The sequence below is a fragment of the Microtus ochrogaster genome, chromosome 8 (assembly GCF_000317375.1).
Source record: "Microtus ochrogaster isolate Prairie Vole_2 chromosome 8, MicOch1.0, whole genome shotgun sequence".
Taxonomy (NCBI): Eukaryota; Metazoa; Chordata; class Mammalia; order Rodentia; family Cricetidae; genus Microtus; species Microtus ochrogaster.
Window position 1 is genome coordinate 41,737,856 of NC_022015.1, and position 15,486 is coordinate 41,753,341.

A 15,486-nucleotide genomic window follows, 5' to 3' on the forward strand; every position below is an offset into this window, starting at 1 on the left:
TGTATTTTTCTTTTGGGCCACCAGCTCACAAATAATGGCACGGAGACTTATTAATTATGAAAGCTTGGCCTTTAGCTTAGATTTGTCCCACTAGCTCTTTTAACTTAAATTAATTCATATTTTTATTAATCTATGTTCCACCACGTGAATTTTATCTCTCTTCGACTCCGTGCGTCTGACTCATTCTGAGTCTCGATGGCAACTCTTGCGGCCTCATCTCTTCTTCCTTTCCCTCCCTGGAAATCCTGCCTATACCTCCAACCTAGTTATTGGCCGTTTAGCTTTTTATTACACCAATCACAGCTTCACAGTGTACAAATATCCCACAACAGTGTCAGATCTTGGAGTTACAGACAGTTGTAAACTGCCATGTGAGGGCTGGGATTTCCACCCTGTCCTCTGAAGTGCAGTCAGTGCTCTTTAAGGGATGAGCCATCTCTCTAGCCCCACAGACATGTGTCTTTAGGGAAAAAAATTACCCTAGTTAGTTGACCAGATAGTGCTCCTAGGTACCCAGATTTTATTTTATTTTTCTTTCTCTTTTCTTTTTTATGTTCATTGATGGATCGATGGATCGACTGACTGACTGAGACAGGGTCTAGCTATGGGGCGGCACTGTAGTCAGGCTGGTCTTAAACTTTCCTAAAATCCTCCGGCCTCTGCCTCCCAAATGCTGGAATTACAGGTGTGCAGCACCACACCGGGTTGGCATCCAAGTTTCTGGCTTTCAAATCTCACTAGTGCCTTGGTTGCTCTGAAATTCAGTAGGCGCCGCTTCGCCTCTGGAGCTTCCGAGGAGCTTGAGCTCTTCTGCCTGGCTCGGGAGAAGCCGTCCAACCTGACAAATTGGTCTGCCGCATCTACCCCCTCCCCTTGGTCGACTGTAACCGGCGGCTGTTGTGGACCAGACGCGGAGCTGGGTGAAGCGTAGTGGCGGCGAGACAAGCCCAGGTCTCTCTGCCTACAAAGCATGCGTTAGGGACAGAGTTGAGTACTGAGCCAGGGCAGCTCGGCGGAAAGAACGAGGAAAGAGCTTCAGGAAGTTGGCTGCGGCCTCTCCCGGAGGACACAGACAGGCTGGGTGCGCACGTGTGTATACAAGTGCGTGAGCGCAGTGTGTCAGACCCGGACTACAAGTTCCAGAGTGCCCAGCGGCGCGCCGCCCGCGGTCTCTAAGCAGGTCGCCACGAGCTGGCACGCGCCACTCTCGTCCCAGAGTAAATAAGCGACCGAGCCCGACTCTCCTGAGCACCGTAAATAGAGTCCGAGTGGGCGGAGAGTTGCCCGGCACCGCCTGCTCATGTCGCTGCAGAGTCAAGTGTCCGGCCGCCTGGCACAGCTACGCGCGGTGGGGCAGCTGCTGGTTGCCCCGCGCCCCTGGCCCGGCCGCTCGGCGGGTGGCCCGCGGCCCCGCGGCAGTGCGTGCAGTCCCCCGGTGGCGCTAAGTGCGCACAGCCTCTGCGCGTGGCCCTCGGCGGGAGTTGGGGCGTGGGGGGCAGCGGGGCGTGGAGCCTGGGTGCGCACCTGGGCCCCCCTGGCCATGGCCGCGAAGGTGGACCTGAGCACCTCCACCGACTGGAAGGAGGCCAAATGTAAGTGTGAGCTCAGGGCATGGGCCTCCCGGGCCGAATGGCACCCCACATGTCCCGAGACACTTGGGGACCCCCCTCAGCCCACAGCCATGTCCAGCTCCCACACCAGGACACCCCTTGACCAAGTGAGTGGGGAAGGCGGCTATGGCCCCCAGGAACCGTTTCCCCCACTTCAGCCCAGATCGTCTGGGACTTGCCACCTTCCTCCATGGGCATGAGGGAAACTGAGGCCCAGTGTCAGAGCCTATTTCCCCAAGGTCAGGCTTGAGTGTGTAGAAGCAAAGTGTTACGGTATCTTGGCCTCCAATACCTTGCCTTGCATGCTGCTAGACATTTGGGGCCGAGTGGCAGGGATGGGCTGTGAGAGTAACACAGGGCTGGTGGCTGCCAGGTAGCTTCAGATAGCCCCAAGAGTGGCAGCTCGGGTGCCGGCCTCTCTAGGAGTGTGGTATGTGCCCGTTTTGCCCGCCTGCTGACTTCTGGCCCCTTGCCAGCAGCTGCCCCCTTCTTGGGGGACTGGGCTCATAGAACCTGGAGAGCAGACTGACACCGAGTGTGGGCTGGTGAGAGTCACTGATTCCCCCAAGAATGAAAGTATTTCTCCTTCTGGACAGGCATGCCGGGAAGGGGCCACAGGTCCTGGACGACCGAGTCTCTTAGCTGGAACGCAAAGTCCAGAGTCCCAGATAGCCCTGAGCGGCAGCCCAGCTGCCCCTGCCCTTCAGAGCCAGTCCCTCCCCTATGACTCTGGGCGGATCCTCTTTCAAAAGAGCTGGGAAGGCGCCTGTCTCATTGGCTGGGCTGCTGGTGGGCATGACCATGCGGGCTGGGCCACCCGGGTCAAACTGGGTTGAAGCTAACCTCAGATTGGGACATTTTTCGTAAAGAACTTCTCCCTGTGGTTTGAGTTGCCTGTCTGCCCAGGATCCTAAAGCACTTGACAGTCTTGTCTGGGAGCAGAGAAAACTTGCCACTCCCTCAAACTTGGCTGGAGGTTGGGGGCTGGCCCAGAACTCCAGCAGAGGGAGTCATCGTCCCTTCTCAGAGTTCATCCTTCTCCTCGTGGAGAGCAGCAACCCAGGGAGGTGGCAGAGGGCTGGGACAGCATCACACCTAGTGTAGGGTCTGCCTCTGTTTTTAGGTGCCCGTCCTGCTCCCCTGGGTCTGTTTAAGCCCGGTGAGCTGGTCTTGGAGGCTCTGGAGAGTCTCCGGTCTCTGCCATTTCCAGTGGGTGTACTAGGATTACAGATACCAGTGCTGCTTCGTCTGGCCTTTAGGCTTATGCGTGGGTTCTGGCGTTCAAACTCGGGTGTCCAGGCTTGCATGGCAAGTGCATTCACCCACTGAGCCATCTCCTTAGCGCTCAGTCAATAAACTTTTACCTCATATCCAGTAGGGGCCAGCGCTGTAGGACTCAGCAGAGAGTGGAGAGGCAGCAGTCTGTCTAGTGGGGAAAACTATTGACATGGTCTCTGTCCTGTGGGCACTATGGGGAAACTGTGTTGGCTGGGCCACCTGAGCTGGGGAGGTCAGAGGGAGATCAGTGAGTGACCTGAGGTAAAGAAGCTGACTGGGAAGGGCATTCCAGGGTCAGGAGGGAGGGCTAGACTTAGAGGAGGTCCCACTGTGACCAAATGCAGTCCTGAGGCATCATCGGTGACAGTGGCTGGCAGGTGAGCAGTTGAGACAAGGCCTCTCGTGTTTTAGTTACCCAGTGTGTAGAAGAGGTTACTCCAAGTCTCCATGACCTGGGACAGCAGGCTCTGGGCATGGAAATGGGGGAATGGCCTGGTCAAAAGACTTTTTTTTCTTTTGAGACAGTGTTTCTCCGTGTAATCCTGAAACCTACTATGTAGGCCAGATTGGCCTCAAACTCACAGAAATCCACCTGTCTTAAAGACTTTGTTTTTTTTTAAAAAAAGGTTAGGCTTGGGGGGCTGGAGAGATGGCTCAGTGGTTAAGAACACTGTCTGCTTTTCCAAAGGACCCAGGTTCAATTCCCAGTACCCACATGGCAGCTCATGACTGTCCGTTATTTCAGTTCTAGGGGATCTGATACCTTCATATCAATGCATGTAAAATAAAGTTAAAAAAAAAGTTTTTAAAAAAGTTTAGGATTAGTGGCACATGCCTGTAATCCCAGCACTTGGTTGGCAGAAGCAGGCAGATCTCTGAGTTCCCGATCATTCTGGTCTGCAAGGCAAGTTCTAGGCCAGCCAGGGCTACATAGTGAGACCTGTCTCCAAAAACAAGACAACAAACAAACAAAACCTTCCTCTGTGGCCCAGGCTGACCTGGATCTCACCCTGTAGTCCACATGTACACGTTATGACAGTCTGTGTGGCCTTCCACGTGTATAGACACTTTCTTTTGTAGACAGGATTAGGGTTTCTCAGACCATCCTGATGCGTGTCTCTAACGGACATGTGCTTTCAGGGATGTATCTAAATGGGGACGAGATATCCAGATGCTTGCTCTCCTGAGGTGATCTTCTGTCAGAGACTGGCACACAGTGGGCACATTCCCACAACACTAATGTATAGGCAGTTTAGGATAAAACAATATGGCCGGGTGATGGTGCACACCCTTAATCCCAGCACTCAGGACTCAGAGGCAGGTGGATCTCTGTAAGTTCAACGCTTGCCTTGTCTGCAGAGTGAGTTCCAGGACAGCCAAGGCTGTTCCACAGTAAAACCTGGTCTCAAAAAACCACCACCAACAACTATATATATGAAATAGCAATGGGTGTGAAAACCCTTGAGCCCTTGGGCAGGGCTCCTCACCTCATGGGGAAGCCAAAGCAGCCTGGGGTTGCTTGGTGGCACCTGCTCTCACCCAGGGCAGCCCACGTTAACTTTTGTATCGCTGTGACCACAATACTTCATTTAAGGGAATAAAAAAGAGACTCATTTTGGCTCTGTGCAGAGGGTCAGGAAGGCATGATGCACACCTCTGATTCTAGCACTCAGAAGTAGAGGCAGGAGGATTGCTGTGAGTTTGAGACTGGTGTAGCAAGGATGGTGCTACCTGACAAGACTCTGTCTTAAATAAAAGGAAACTACGACCATGGTGGCAGGAGTGGCTGGTGATGAGGAGGCTGAGGGTGAGGCAGGAAGTATGGCCAGTCAGCCCCCACCTCCCCAAGAACAGCGCCACCAGTGAGGGACCAAGCTTGTAAAATGTGATGTGAGCCCGTGGGGACTTCAGATTCAAAGCATAATCTCACCCAGGCAGCAGGCTGCAGGCTCACAGCAGGAGGGCAGAGGAGAGGCTGGAGAGCAATGCTTGGGAAGGGCTCAGCCTTCCAGAAGAATCTCCTTATGGGGTGCTGTGCTATGTCCATTGCCTGCTGTGGTCCAGCTAGAGAGGCCTTGCCCAAGGCTCAGCTCCTTCTTCACCTTCTTGTTGGCTGCCTGCTTCTCTGGGTCCATTAACCATCCACATGAGGACAACCACCAGGCTGGATCCCCTCATCAGGAGACATGTAGGCTTTTGTTTTTGTTTTGGAGACAGTGTCTCCTGTAGCCTAGCATGGCCTCTAACTCCCTGTCTCATGGAGGATGACTTTGAACTTCTGATCCCCCTGCCTGTACATTTTTCCAGATGCTGAGATTACAGGTATGCACTACCAAGCCTGGCTTATATGATCCTGAGGGTCGAGCCAAGTGCTGAGCTTTGTTAGTGGCAGATCTGATTGCACTGGTTAACCTAATCCCCTTGGTTCTTGGGTGCCACAGTACCCTCCCTCCAACTAAGGGCCTCTTTAGGAGACTGGAAATAGGTTGGAGAGATGGCTCAGCAGTTTAGAGCCCTGATTGATCATTTAGAGGGCCTGGGCTCGCTCTTCAGCTCTCCACAGTGACCCACAACCACCCATCTCCAGTTGCAGGGGAACCAATGCCTCTTCTGGCCTCTAATGGCACCAGACAGACACATGGTGCACATACATACATGCAGGCAAAATACCCATGCAATACAATAAAATAAATACATATTTAAAAATTACTTTAAGGGGCTGGAGAGATGGCTCAGAGGTTAAGAGCACTGGCTGCTCTTCCAGAGGTCCTGCGTTCAATTCCCAGCAACCACATGGTGGCTCACAACCATCTGTACTGAGATCTGGCGCCCTCCTCTGGCGTGCAGGCATACATCAAGGCAGAATGTTGTATACATAATAAATAAAATCTTAAAAAAAATAAAAAAATAAAAATTACTTTAAAAAAGACTGGAAATTTCACACTGAACGGCTGTTGAGCGAACTTAGCTGGGGCTATCAGGAACATCCAGGGGCACTGTCCTAGCCTCGGCTTCTTGGCCCATGCTGGAGCAGAACTGTGTACTGAAAAGAAGGAACGTTGGTTCCGTCTGACTCCAGCAAGTCCCAGGATCATGGCTGCATGCTCCCTGGGCCTCCATTTCCTCATCTGTGAAGTGGGATCAATAGTTCCTGCTGTCGTGCTGGGCTCACATTGGAGTGACAGCCTACAGAGCTGCCCCTTTCACATTTCTTCCCAGCCTCCAATCCACTCTGTGCTGGGCTCTTACAGACCAGCCTGCAGTCCCCATCCCCGGTGGCTCATGGTAAGATTCCTATGCTTCAGCTGCAGGTCCCGTTGGAGGGGCCAGGATTGAGGACCATAGGGAACATCATCTCAGTGACAGTGTCTCTGATGGGACTGCTGAGCCAGCGTATCATCCAGGCACACCTGAGAATGAGGGGTGAGGGCATCTCTTCCATGTTGGGATGCAGTGTGAGTGGAGGCAGGTCGAGAGCTGCAGTGGGCTTCACACTCTGTTCTTCCCTGCTTGAGTCTCTGCTCCCAGGGGCCAGTGAGCACAGGTGATTAATGCCACAGACGCTGCACGCTGCTGTGTTCAAGTGCACAACCTTATCAGCTGTGCCCACCTGGTGTTCTGCAGACTCAGCCCACCCCCGCACCCCTACAGGTTCAGCCTGTCTCATCTCTCTGAACAACGTCTTGCAAAGTGTCATAAAGATACTTCTTAAAACACATCATTGAATTCCCGTTTGCCTAGCGCGCTTTATGGCTCTGGCAGAGCCTGCTTCCTCCTGCCCAGCTTTCGTGCCCACGAGCCTCTGGAAGCTTAGTCTGGGGTCAGGCTTTCCCATCAAAATTTACTGTGAACATCTTTTTACAACACCTGTCTCAGTGAGCCGTGAAATACTCTCGCCTCTTCAAAAATGATAGAGAATGAAAATGCATGTTTTACATCTTTTATAAAAAAATAAAACCCACTTGTGCTTTAAGTCTGCATCTGACTTGGAAGGAGGTGGGTAGTGGCTTCTGTGTGGGGCAGAGGAGGCCTGGGAGATGATCCTCAAAGCTGGAGCTGAGGTGAAGAACAAGTGCTTGGGCCCCGGGGCAGAGAGCATCTCAGGCAGCTGTGTAGTTTTCTGCACCTCAAGAGTCTGCCATGACCGTGGCTATGTTTGGAGATGGAGACACAGTACTGGTGTGCTGGCCTTTTGTTCATGTCTCATACAGCCCAGGGTAGCCTTGAACTCCTCATCCTCCTGTCTCTGCTTGACAAATGCTGGGATAACAGTTGTGTGTCACCATACCTGGCTCATGCTGGCCTTTTGAGGTTGTGTATTTGGGGACCAGCCCTGACAGGGACAGACTGACAAATGTCCCTGAGATTGGTGTAGTGGTGGTTGTGGCAGAGACAGGGCGCAGTCTCTGGGAAACAGTGCTCTATTTGGACTCCATTGGAGCAAGAGGGCCTTGGGAACTGTGGCTATTCAAAGCTGGCCACCAAGGTTATGAAGGACAGATCCCCTTCAGGTTTCTTTCATCTGGGTCTGATAAGGGCTCTAAGGTGGTGACATCTGTCAGATGTGTCTGCCAGGGGTCTGGGTGTCCTTGGGCCATGGGCCTCATTCCATGTGGCTGCAGGGCTGGTCCCAGCCTGACCCATCTCAGCAGTGCCTGTAGCTGGTCTGCGGTAGCTGGCAAGCAGTGGAGTCACCGCAGCTTCCTGGTGCCAGCTCAGGGTCTAACCGGCTGGAAGCATCCACACTTGACTGTGCCAAGGTTGTTACACAGAGAAACCCAGACACCAAGGTGTCTGGTCATGATTGCATGTGATAACTAGTATGGGGAGCTAAATAACAGCCAGAATTCTGCTGCCCTGCTTTCCCCCGGGAAGGCTTTGCCCTCTCAAATCCTGCCCTGGTGGGCGCCCCTCCTGAGGATCTGTAGTCCTGCCTTCTTTTCCTGAAACTGGGACAGGGCTTGAACCCAGGACCCATGCTTGCTAGCTGAGCACCTTACCACGGAGCCACTGTTGTTGCCGGTCCCCCGTGCCCTGCCTTCCCTCTCTGCTTTGGCTGTTCCCGCTTCCCTCCACATCACCCCCAAATGTTCCCTTTTGCCTCAGCACTTCTGCACCGGCAGGCCCTCTGCCTGGATGGCTGCTCAACCAGCTCATCCTCAGCCTTCAGGTTTTATTTTAATATTTATTTATTTACTCATTATGTATACAGTGTTCTGTCTGCCTGTATTCCTGAAGGCCAGAAGAGGGCACCAGACCTCATTACAGATGGTCATGAGCCACCATGTGGTTGCTGGGAATTGAACTCAGGACCTTTGGAAGACCAGGCAATGCTCTTAACCACTGAGCCATCTCTTCAGCCCCAAGCCTTCAGGTTTTAGCTCTTCACTGATCATCCATGGCCCCTTGCACACACTGTGCTGGTGGGGAATGGCACAGATCCTTACATGGATAGATCTTATTGGTTGATGTCCAGCACACAGACTCTTAAGATTCAAAACAGGGTTTCTCTGTGTAACAATCCTGGGACTCGCTTTGTAGACCAGGCTGGCCTCTAACTCACAGAGATCTGCCTACTTCTGCCTCCCGAGTGCTGGGATTAAAGGCGTGCGCCATTTAAGTGGAGAAGGGAACAGGAAGGGTGATGATAACTTGGAAGATAAACTGCTATTCCAGGTATAGCAGGTACAGAGTCCCTGAGCAGGAAATCTCCTGGGGGTTTGAGGAACAGGTTGGTAAATGACCGGGTCGGTGGGTATAGTTAAGAGGACAGGTTTGGAAATGGGGTAATACAAGGGTCAGCTTGGGGTCAGTTGCTGCTCTTAGGTTTGAGCTGAGTCTCACCTAGAGGAGGGGAGGTGGTAGTGAAGTTGGAACCCAGGGCTTTGTGCAAGCATTCCACCAGCTGACCTATATCCCTGTACTGGACTCCTATCTGTTTTCTGCTGTGTGCTATCCCCTCTCCATTTCCCTAGCCTGGGTTTGAGGGCACCTGGGGGGGGGGGGGCTAAGTGTATAAATAGCCTCTCACCAGCAGGGGGAGCCTGTGAGCCATAAGCCTGGACTAAGCTGTAGCAGATCAGCCTCTTGAGGTGGCTCAAACGCACTACTGCAAGGGAAGGCCTGGCTTGGGGCAGCGGGGACCAACTTGGCTTACTCAGAGTCTGTGAGCAGGTGGGGACCTGGGTCCTCACTCACCATCTGAGTGACTTCAGGCTGCCTCCCAAGTGCCTGATGCCTCCTCTGTAAAAATGGGAACATTTGCCGGCAGGCTGCATAGAAACCCCGGCCAGTGCTGGGAGGATGCTGACAGCGGGCTCCAGATCGGGCAGTCTGTCTTTGAGGATATTTGTCTTGCCATCAGTGACATTGTGACTGACAAGGGACAGAGCATTACCAGCCTGCCTGGTTTAGTGCATGCGAGTTTGCAATTGTTTTGCAAGGATACCTCACCCCACTACGATGCAGATATGAGGGGCCTAGAGATGTTTAAGTATCGGCAGTGAGAGCGCCGAATCCTAACCACTAGACCACCAGGGAGCGACGATGTTTAAGTATCGGGAAGGGACCAGGTTGAATTCTGAACTGGTGTCTGCAGTGACTGAACAGGTCCCTCAGTCTCCCTGGGCCTCAGTTTCTCTTCCTGAACAAAGACAGCAGGGCAAGATGTTGTGGAGTCGTCTGTGTCTCTGTCCTGGAGGGCCATGGGAAGCACGGCTGGTAGGATGGGGTCTCTGTCCCTGAGGGCCATGGGAGCATGGCTGGTAGGATTGGGGTGCACTCTTAGACTCAGCAGGAACTCTGAGGAGGAGGAGGCCTGCGTGGGGCCTCTCCGCCCTGCCATACTGACTCTGCTTCCTGCCTGTCCTGCCCCTGCAGCCTTTCTGAAGGGCTTGAGTGACAAGCAGAGGGAGGAGCACTACTTCTGCAGGGACTTCATTAAGCTGAAGAAGATCCCCACATGGAAGGAGACCGCGAAAGGTAGGCCCTATTCTTGGGGCATGCCAGGGGCCCCTACAGAATGGCTTGGGAGGATCTGCCAGAGCATCTAGTGGTACCAACTGAGTGTTCCCTCCATCCAGGCTCTCTGCACGTGTCACCAACTGAGTGTTCCCTCCATCCAGGCTCTCTCATGTGTCACGTCATTTCATTAGTAACATTGCCTGAGGCCAGTTTGGTTTTCAGTTCCATGACAGCATTAAGAAGCCAGCTCCAGGCCACATAAGCCATTACCTCGGGTAACTCAGTTTCTGGGAGCTGTGCTGTGCTGCCATGATGCGCTTGCTTACAGGGGCATGCTGGGGAACTCCTGAGGCCTGAAGTGCAGGTGTGGTAACCCATGACCCCAGGCAAGCTACTTATCCCACCTCAGCCTCTGTGTGACACCTAAAAATGGAGTGTGAGAAGTCAGGTGTGGTAGGGTGTTCCTGTAAGCCTAGCCCTTGGAAGGTAGAGGCAGGAAGATGAGGAGTTGAAGGCCAATCTTCCCTATGTAGCAAGTTGGGGCCAGCCTGTTTCAAAAATTAGGAAACCAGGGGGTATGTGAGATCACCGACACTTCCTGGATGATTACTGTAAAGGCCTTGTGTGCACACAGTAGGTCTCGTCCAGAGTAGGATGTCCACCACCATCAGTGGCCACTCGCTACCCTTTTGGCTCTTTGCCCATGGGCTCTGGCTGAGTGACTCTGCAGTGAAGGCCCCTTAATCCTGCCTGTTGCAGGGGTGACTGTGAAAGTGGAGGACCCCAAGTATAAGAAGGACAAGCAGCTGAATGAGAAAATCTCCCTGTTCCGAGGGGACATCACCAAGCTGGAAGTGGATGCCATTGTCAACGCTGGTGAGTGACTGGCCTGAGTCAGAGGCCTGGGGGGCCCACTTTGTCACATTCGGCTTGGTCGGTGTGCCAAAAATGGGTGGGCGCCACCTGGCTCCAGAGAGCCTCTCAGTTGCTGGTGTGGATGGCTTGCTGGCGCCACAGGAGCCCAGCGTGGCGGCTACTTGGGCTCTTTTCTCTTGAAGCCCTGACCTGCCTTGAGGGGGCACCTCGCTCTGCCAAGCTGCCTTGCAGCTCTGAGGCCCATTAGCAGTGGGGATGGGGGAGAGCACCACTGGAAAGTTGCCACACTGCCCTGCCTCAGAGGTGGAGACCAGAGCCAGCTTTCTTCATCCTGGGGAGGGGGCTGTGGCTGCTTCCCCACCCCCACTAGCCCTGCCTCACTCCACACCTGACCAGGTGAGGGAGCTCATGGAGGCAAGGGAGGGCACAGAGAGGTCCCCTCAGCCCCCTGGCAGCTCTCCAGCGTCTGGGCTGGGAGCTGCTCAGCTTCCTGCGTGTGTTCTCCTCTTGCTGGCTTGGCGGTTTATTGTGATGAGCAGAGTGGAGGCAGCTGCTTCTCTGGGGGAGGGAAGAATGCTGTGGTGTTTTTCTGGCTGAGGTCAAGAGGCTCTGGAAAGGGTTCTGGAGTCACCAGGAACGGGTGTCTGGGGCCAGTAAAGACTAGCATGTGCATAGGAACGTCTTGGAACAAGGTTGGGTAGGTGGCCTCCCTCTCTCCCTCCCTCCCTCCTTCCCTCATACAACCCTCAGGAACTACGGCTGGCATCAGAGGTGTCTTTTTCTATGATTGTGTGACTATCAGGAAGAGCTCCTAACACAGGGCTCTCGTGTACAGGGAGAACCCCATCATGCCTGTCCCTGCCCCTGTGCAGCCCACAGCACCCCAGGTGCTTCTGGACCTCCTCTCGCCTTCTGGCTTGCAGAAGCTCTGCAGCTTGGCAGAGCGAGGTGCCCCCACAAGGCAGTTGGTCCCTGCAGGACTCTGGAACAGGGAGCTGCTGATGCTTTCAGTGTCTCTTTGGTCTCCCTAAGTAACTGGGCTCCCAGCAGAGGTGACTGCTCTCTCTGTCCTGGACCTTTGCGTTTGTGATCTTGGTGGCATTTCTGGCAGTGTTTGCAGAGGGATGACACTGTGCCCTCCTCCCACCCTGCCTGTCTCAGTGACGGGTGGCACTCAGTGCCAGAAAGAGCTGGGTCACCTCTGCCTTTCTGGCTGTTGCTCTGTGGGTCTCCCTTGAGCACCTGACTCAGGGCGAGTGGCAGGCTGTTCAATGGATCAATCTGAGTGAAGATAGCTTTGGTTTGCACACCTGCCCCTCAGGAAGTCTCTTGGGTCTGCCTTGCCCTGGCACCTGGCCCTGCAGGCCACTGCCAAAGGTGTGGAAGGCACCCAGTGGTTCCTTTCCTGTTGAGTTGTAAAATGGACAATGGAAAAGCAGGTGCCTTGCCTTGTGAGTCCCCTGGCAGCCTGGCCAGTGAACAAATTTGGGTTTAGGGACCAAGGTTGATGTCACAGGATTCATGGAACAGGAAAAGGCTCTGGAGGCTTGGACATGGGGCATGGATTGGCCTGTGAGATCTCTCGCTGAGGAGCACGTCAGCACTGGCTGAGCTGGCTGCCCTGGGCTGGTGGCCCTGTTGGTCATGCTTCCCCCAAGACATGGCATACTTGCATCTGCCAGGCTTCCTTCTGTCTCTGTACAGTGGGAATGATGGAAAGTGACCCATCGGGTTGTTGGGGACGTGCAAGGTAGGAATGACCTGCACAGGAGCCAATTACAGCTCAACGAGAAAAGGACTTGGTGCCTCCTGCAGATGAGCAGCCTTCCCGTCTCTTGCTTGACTTGTGAACCCAACGTCTTAGTGTGTTTTCTTGAGATCTTTTTCTAGAAAGGGGCTCAGTCGGGATTTAGAACTCTTCCAGAGTGGCAAGCAGTGGCAGAAGCAGGTGTTGGACATGGATTTCCCATGCAGAGCCTGCATCCCTAGTGTTTGATGTGGTATTGGCATTGGTCATCCCCTTGGGCCCTGGCTTCACCCCGGCAGCATCACCCACCAGGGGGCAGCAGAGATTGCATTTCCAAGGAACCCATAAATCAGCCTTTATTAGTGAAATAAAAGTCGCAGGCAATGTGGGGCTTTTCAGGGCTGCATAAATCTGCGTCCGAGCCTCGTGAAACCCATATGTGCTTAATTCATATGTAAAGTTTCAAGCAGGAAGAGAATGCATGTCCATTAAATTCTATTTGACTTGATTATAATCATTAGCCGTGAATAATTGCTTCTCATTGCCGACCGCAGAGCCACCACAATAGGCGAGAGGAGAGAGCAATTATCTCGGGTGGGAATTTTTAAATTTTTATTTTTGAAGCCAGGGGTAGCATTGGCCTGTGGGCATTTGATGGCCTGTGGAGCAAAGTGTGGACTGGGAGTGGCTGGGGTCTCGAAGTCCCACCAGGGCTTCCACAGTGTGTGTGTGTGTCCATCCTCATTTTGTTCTCACTGTGTCTCTGTTTCCAGATGGGGAGGAGTGTCCCCCTGGGCCTCACTCCAGCTGCAAGAACACCAAGGAGAAGGATGTGGGGGAACTAGAGGGGGCCTGTGAGGGAACGGGGAGGTCTGGACCCTTATCCCATGCTGAGAAGTGGGAAGCTCAAGGGAGAGCATCTGTGCCTTGGTATAGGACCCAGGCAACGCCTGCAAAGGGCAGGTCCAGTGCCCTCCCCTGCCACCCGCCCCACCCCCATCTTTCTACTAGCCACTTGGCATTTTGAAGGCCAGGACTGATGTTAACCCTGCCGAAAGGGCATGTGTGAGGTGTGACGTGACGGTGTCCCTATGCGTCTGTGATACCGCTGTACGCTATGTGGCAGGGGGCGGAAGGCATGACTGCTGAGTGGCAGGGTTAAGGTCACAGGGCAAGTCACGCTCACTGAACTCTCCCCATAGCCGCCCCATGGGCTGATGGCCAAGGCCACATGCCAGGGCAGCACCCAGGAGAGCCTCAAGCTCCTGCCATCGGTGCCGGCCACAACTCCTGCCCATGGGGTATGCCACATTCATCTTAATTAAATTGACTGCCACACTGGCAAGATAAGCTAGGGAGCCCCTGTGGCCACTCTCTCCTCCAGGCACTGGAGATGCTGGGGGCAGTGCCTGTCTCTAGTGTCCTCTGACCCCCCAGGGATGGGTGGGGAGAGCTCAGGTCTGGGGTTCTCCACATGGGGCAGGGGGTGTTGTGGCTTTCACGTGTTTGAGTCTTTTCTGTGCCTCGAAGGATGTGACCTTAAATCTATGTCTTGAATGTCTAGCTCAGCAGCCTGGTGTCTGTGGGCCCCTGGGCCTGAGATGGCCAACTTCCAGCCTGGAAGTCTGGACACAAAGACCCTCGTTCTTGGCCAGCCCAGGGATCCAGTGGCCTGGTATTGGCCTTAGAGTCATCTCAGGGCAGAGCATACATGAACAAGACAGCCATTTTTCTCTTCAGAGCAATCTCAGGCTGTGCATGTGTGTCAGGGCATCACCAAGGCCTTTGGAATGGAATTGGGGGCTCCTGCCGGCACCTCCCATCCCTCAGGTCCTCATCTGAAAGCTGCCATCATCCTCAGCCCCAGCCAGTGTGGGAGCGAGGATGACACATGTTTAGGCCTGACACACAGAGGCCCCAGTAAATTAGTCCTGAGGAAGTCAGGAGCAAGAGCGGCTAAGTAGAATATAATGTGACACAGCGCCGGGAGGGAGGTTTGAATAAAGTGTGCGTGACGCCGCAGGGACCAATTAATTCTGCAAGGAGGTGGCGGGAGGCGAGGTGGGTCAGGGAGGCCTTTGAAGGTTCTGGGTTCTGGGGCCTGGCCTTAAAGAATGGTGGGAAGCCATGTCTCACAGCGACAAGCCGGCCTCGCTGGAGACTTTTAAGCTGCTTATTTATTTAAAATAAGGCAAGGGTGGCACTCTGCTTCCTTAAGTCCGCGACTTTGATTTGTGAGAGCCAACCCGCCTCTTATCCCCCACCCCACCCTGCCCTACGGTGGCAAGAGCCCTTGTTTCAGCCCTTTATGCAGCTCCGAAGGGTGGTGGAGCCCGGTGTGTGGAGGAGCAGGCACTGACACTGAGCGTCTGGCCACCAGTGAGGCCACCGTGCGCCCCGCCCTGCTCCCCAGCCTGCCTCGGCTGGTCTGGTGCGGGTGATTTAGAGACCGCCTTGATGGACTAGCAAGCAGGGGGCCGCAGGGACAGCGACTGCCTGGTGGGAAGTGATCTGACGCTAAACTGTCGCCGTAAATCGCTTTATCTGTCACTTCAGATTTAAATGTGTTTGCTGAGGCTTGCCGGCCGCCGACAGCAAAAAAAAAAAAGCAAAGCTCCACATGGGCAGGGGCAGTGCTGGCCAGAACCGACCCAGGGAGGCCACTATGCCAGCCTCTGCATCCTGCATGGCCTCTTCAGCCCTGGGCTGGTCATTTCCCTCTCCTTTTGTTATCTTCCTTCCTTCCCCTCTCCCCTTTCTCCTTTATCTTCCTCCCCATCTTCTAGCCCCTTGCTTATCTTCCCCCTTCCTCTCCTTTTCCCTCCCCTTCTCTCCTCCTCCTCTCTCTGCTCTCGGCCTCCCCCCTTTCCCCATTCTCCCCCCACCACCCTCGACAAATTCCCACTCAGTTCCCATTGTAGCTCAAGCCCTCCTCCTCTCCAGCTAATCCCTCACCCCCAGGATTCCTTCTTTATGATACCATTCATTTACAGTGTGTGTGTGTGTGTGTGT

General features: G+C 54.1%; 1 protein-coding gene across 2 annotated transcripts in view; it reads left to right on the forward strand.

Moving 5' to 3' along the window:
- The first annotated feature begins 1,121 nt into the window (after nucleotides 1–1,121).
- Nucleotides 1,122–15,486, forward strand: part of Macrod1 (MACRO domain containing 1) — a 142,468-nt gene continuing 128,103 nt past the window's right edge. For both annotated transcript variants that reach the window (XM_026781432.1, XM_026781431.1), the window contains exons 1-3: nucleotides 1,122–1,592; nucleotides 9,768–9,869; nucleotides 10,611–10,727. In XM_026781432.1, the coding sequence (XP_026637233.1) occupies nucleotides 1,301–1,592; nucleotides 9,768–9,869; nucleotides 10,611–10,727 (511 nt within the window). In that variant the 5' untranslated portion in view covers nucleotides 1,122–1,300. The remainder of the gene's footprint in view (nucleotides 1,593–9,767; nucleotides 9,870–10,610; nucleotides 10,728–15,486) is intronic.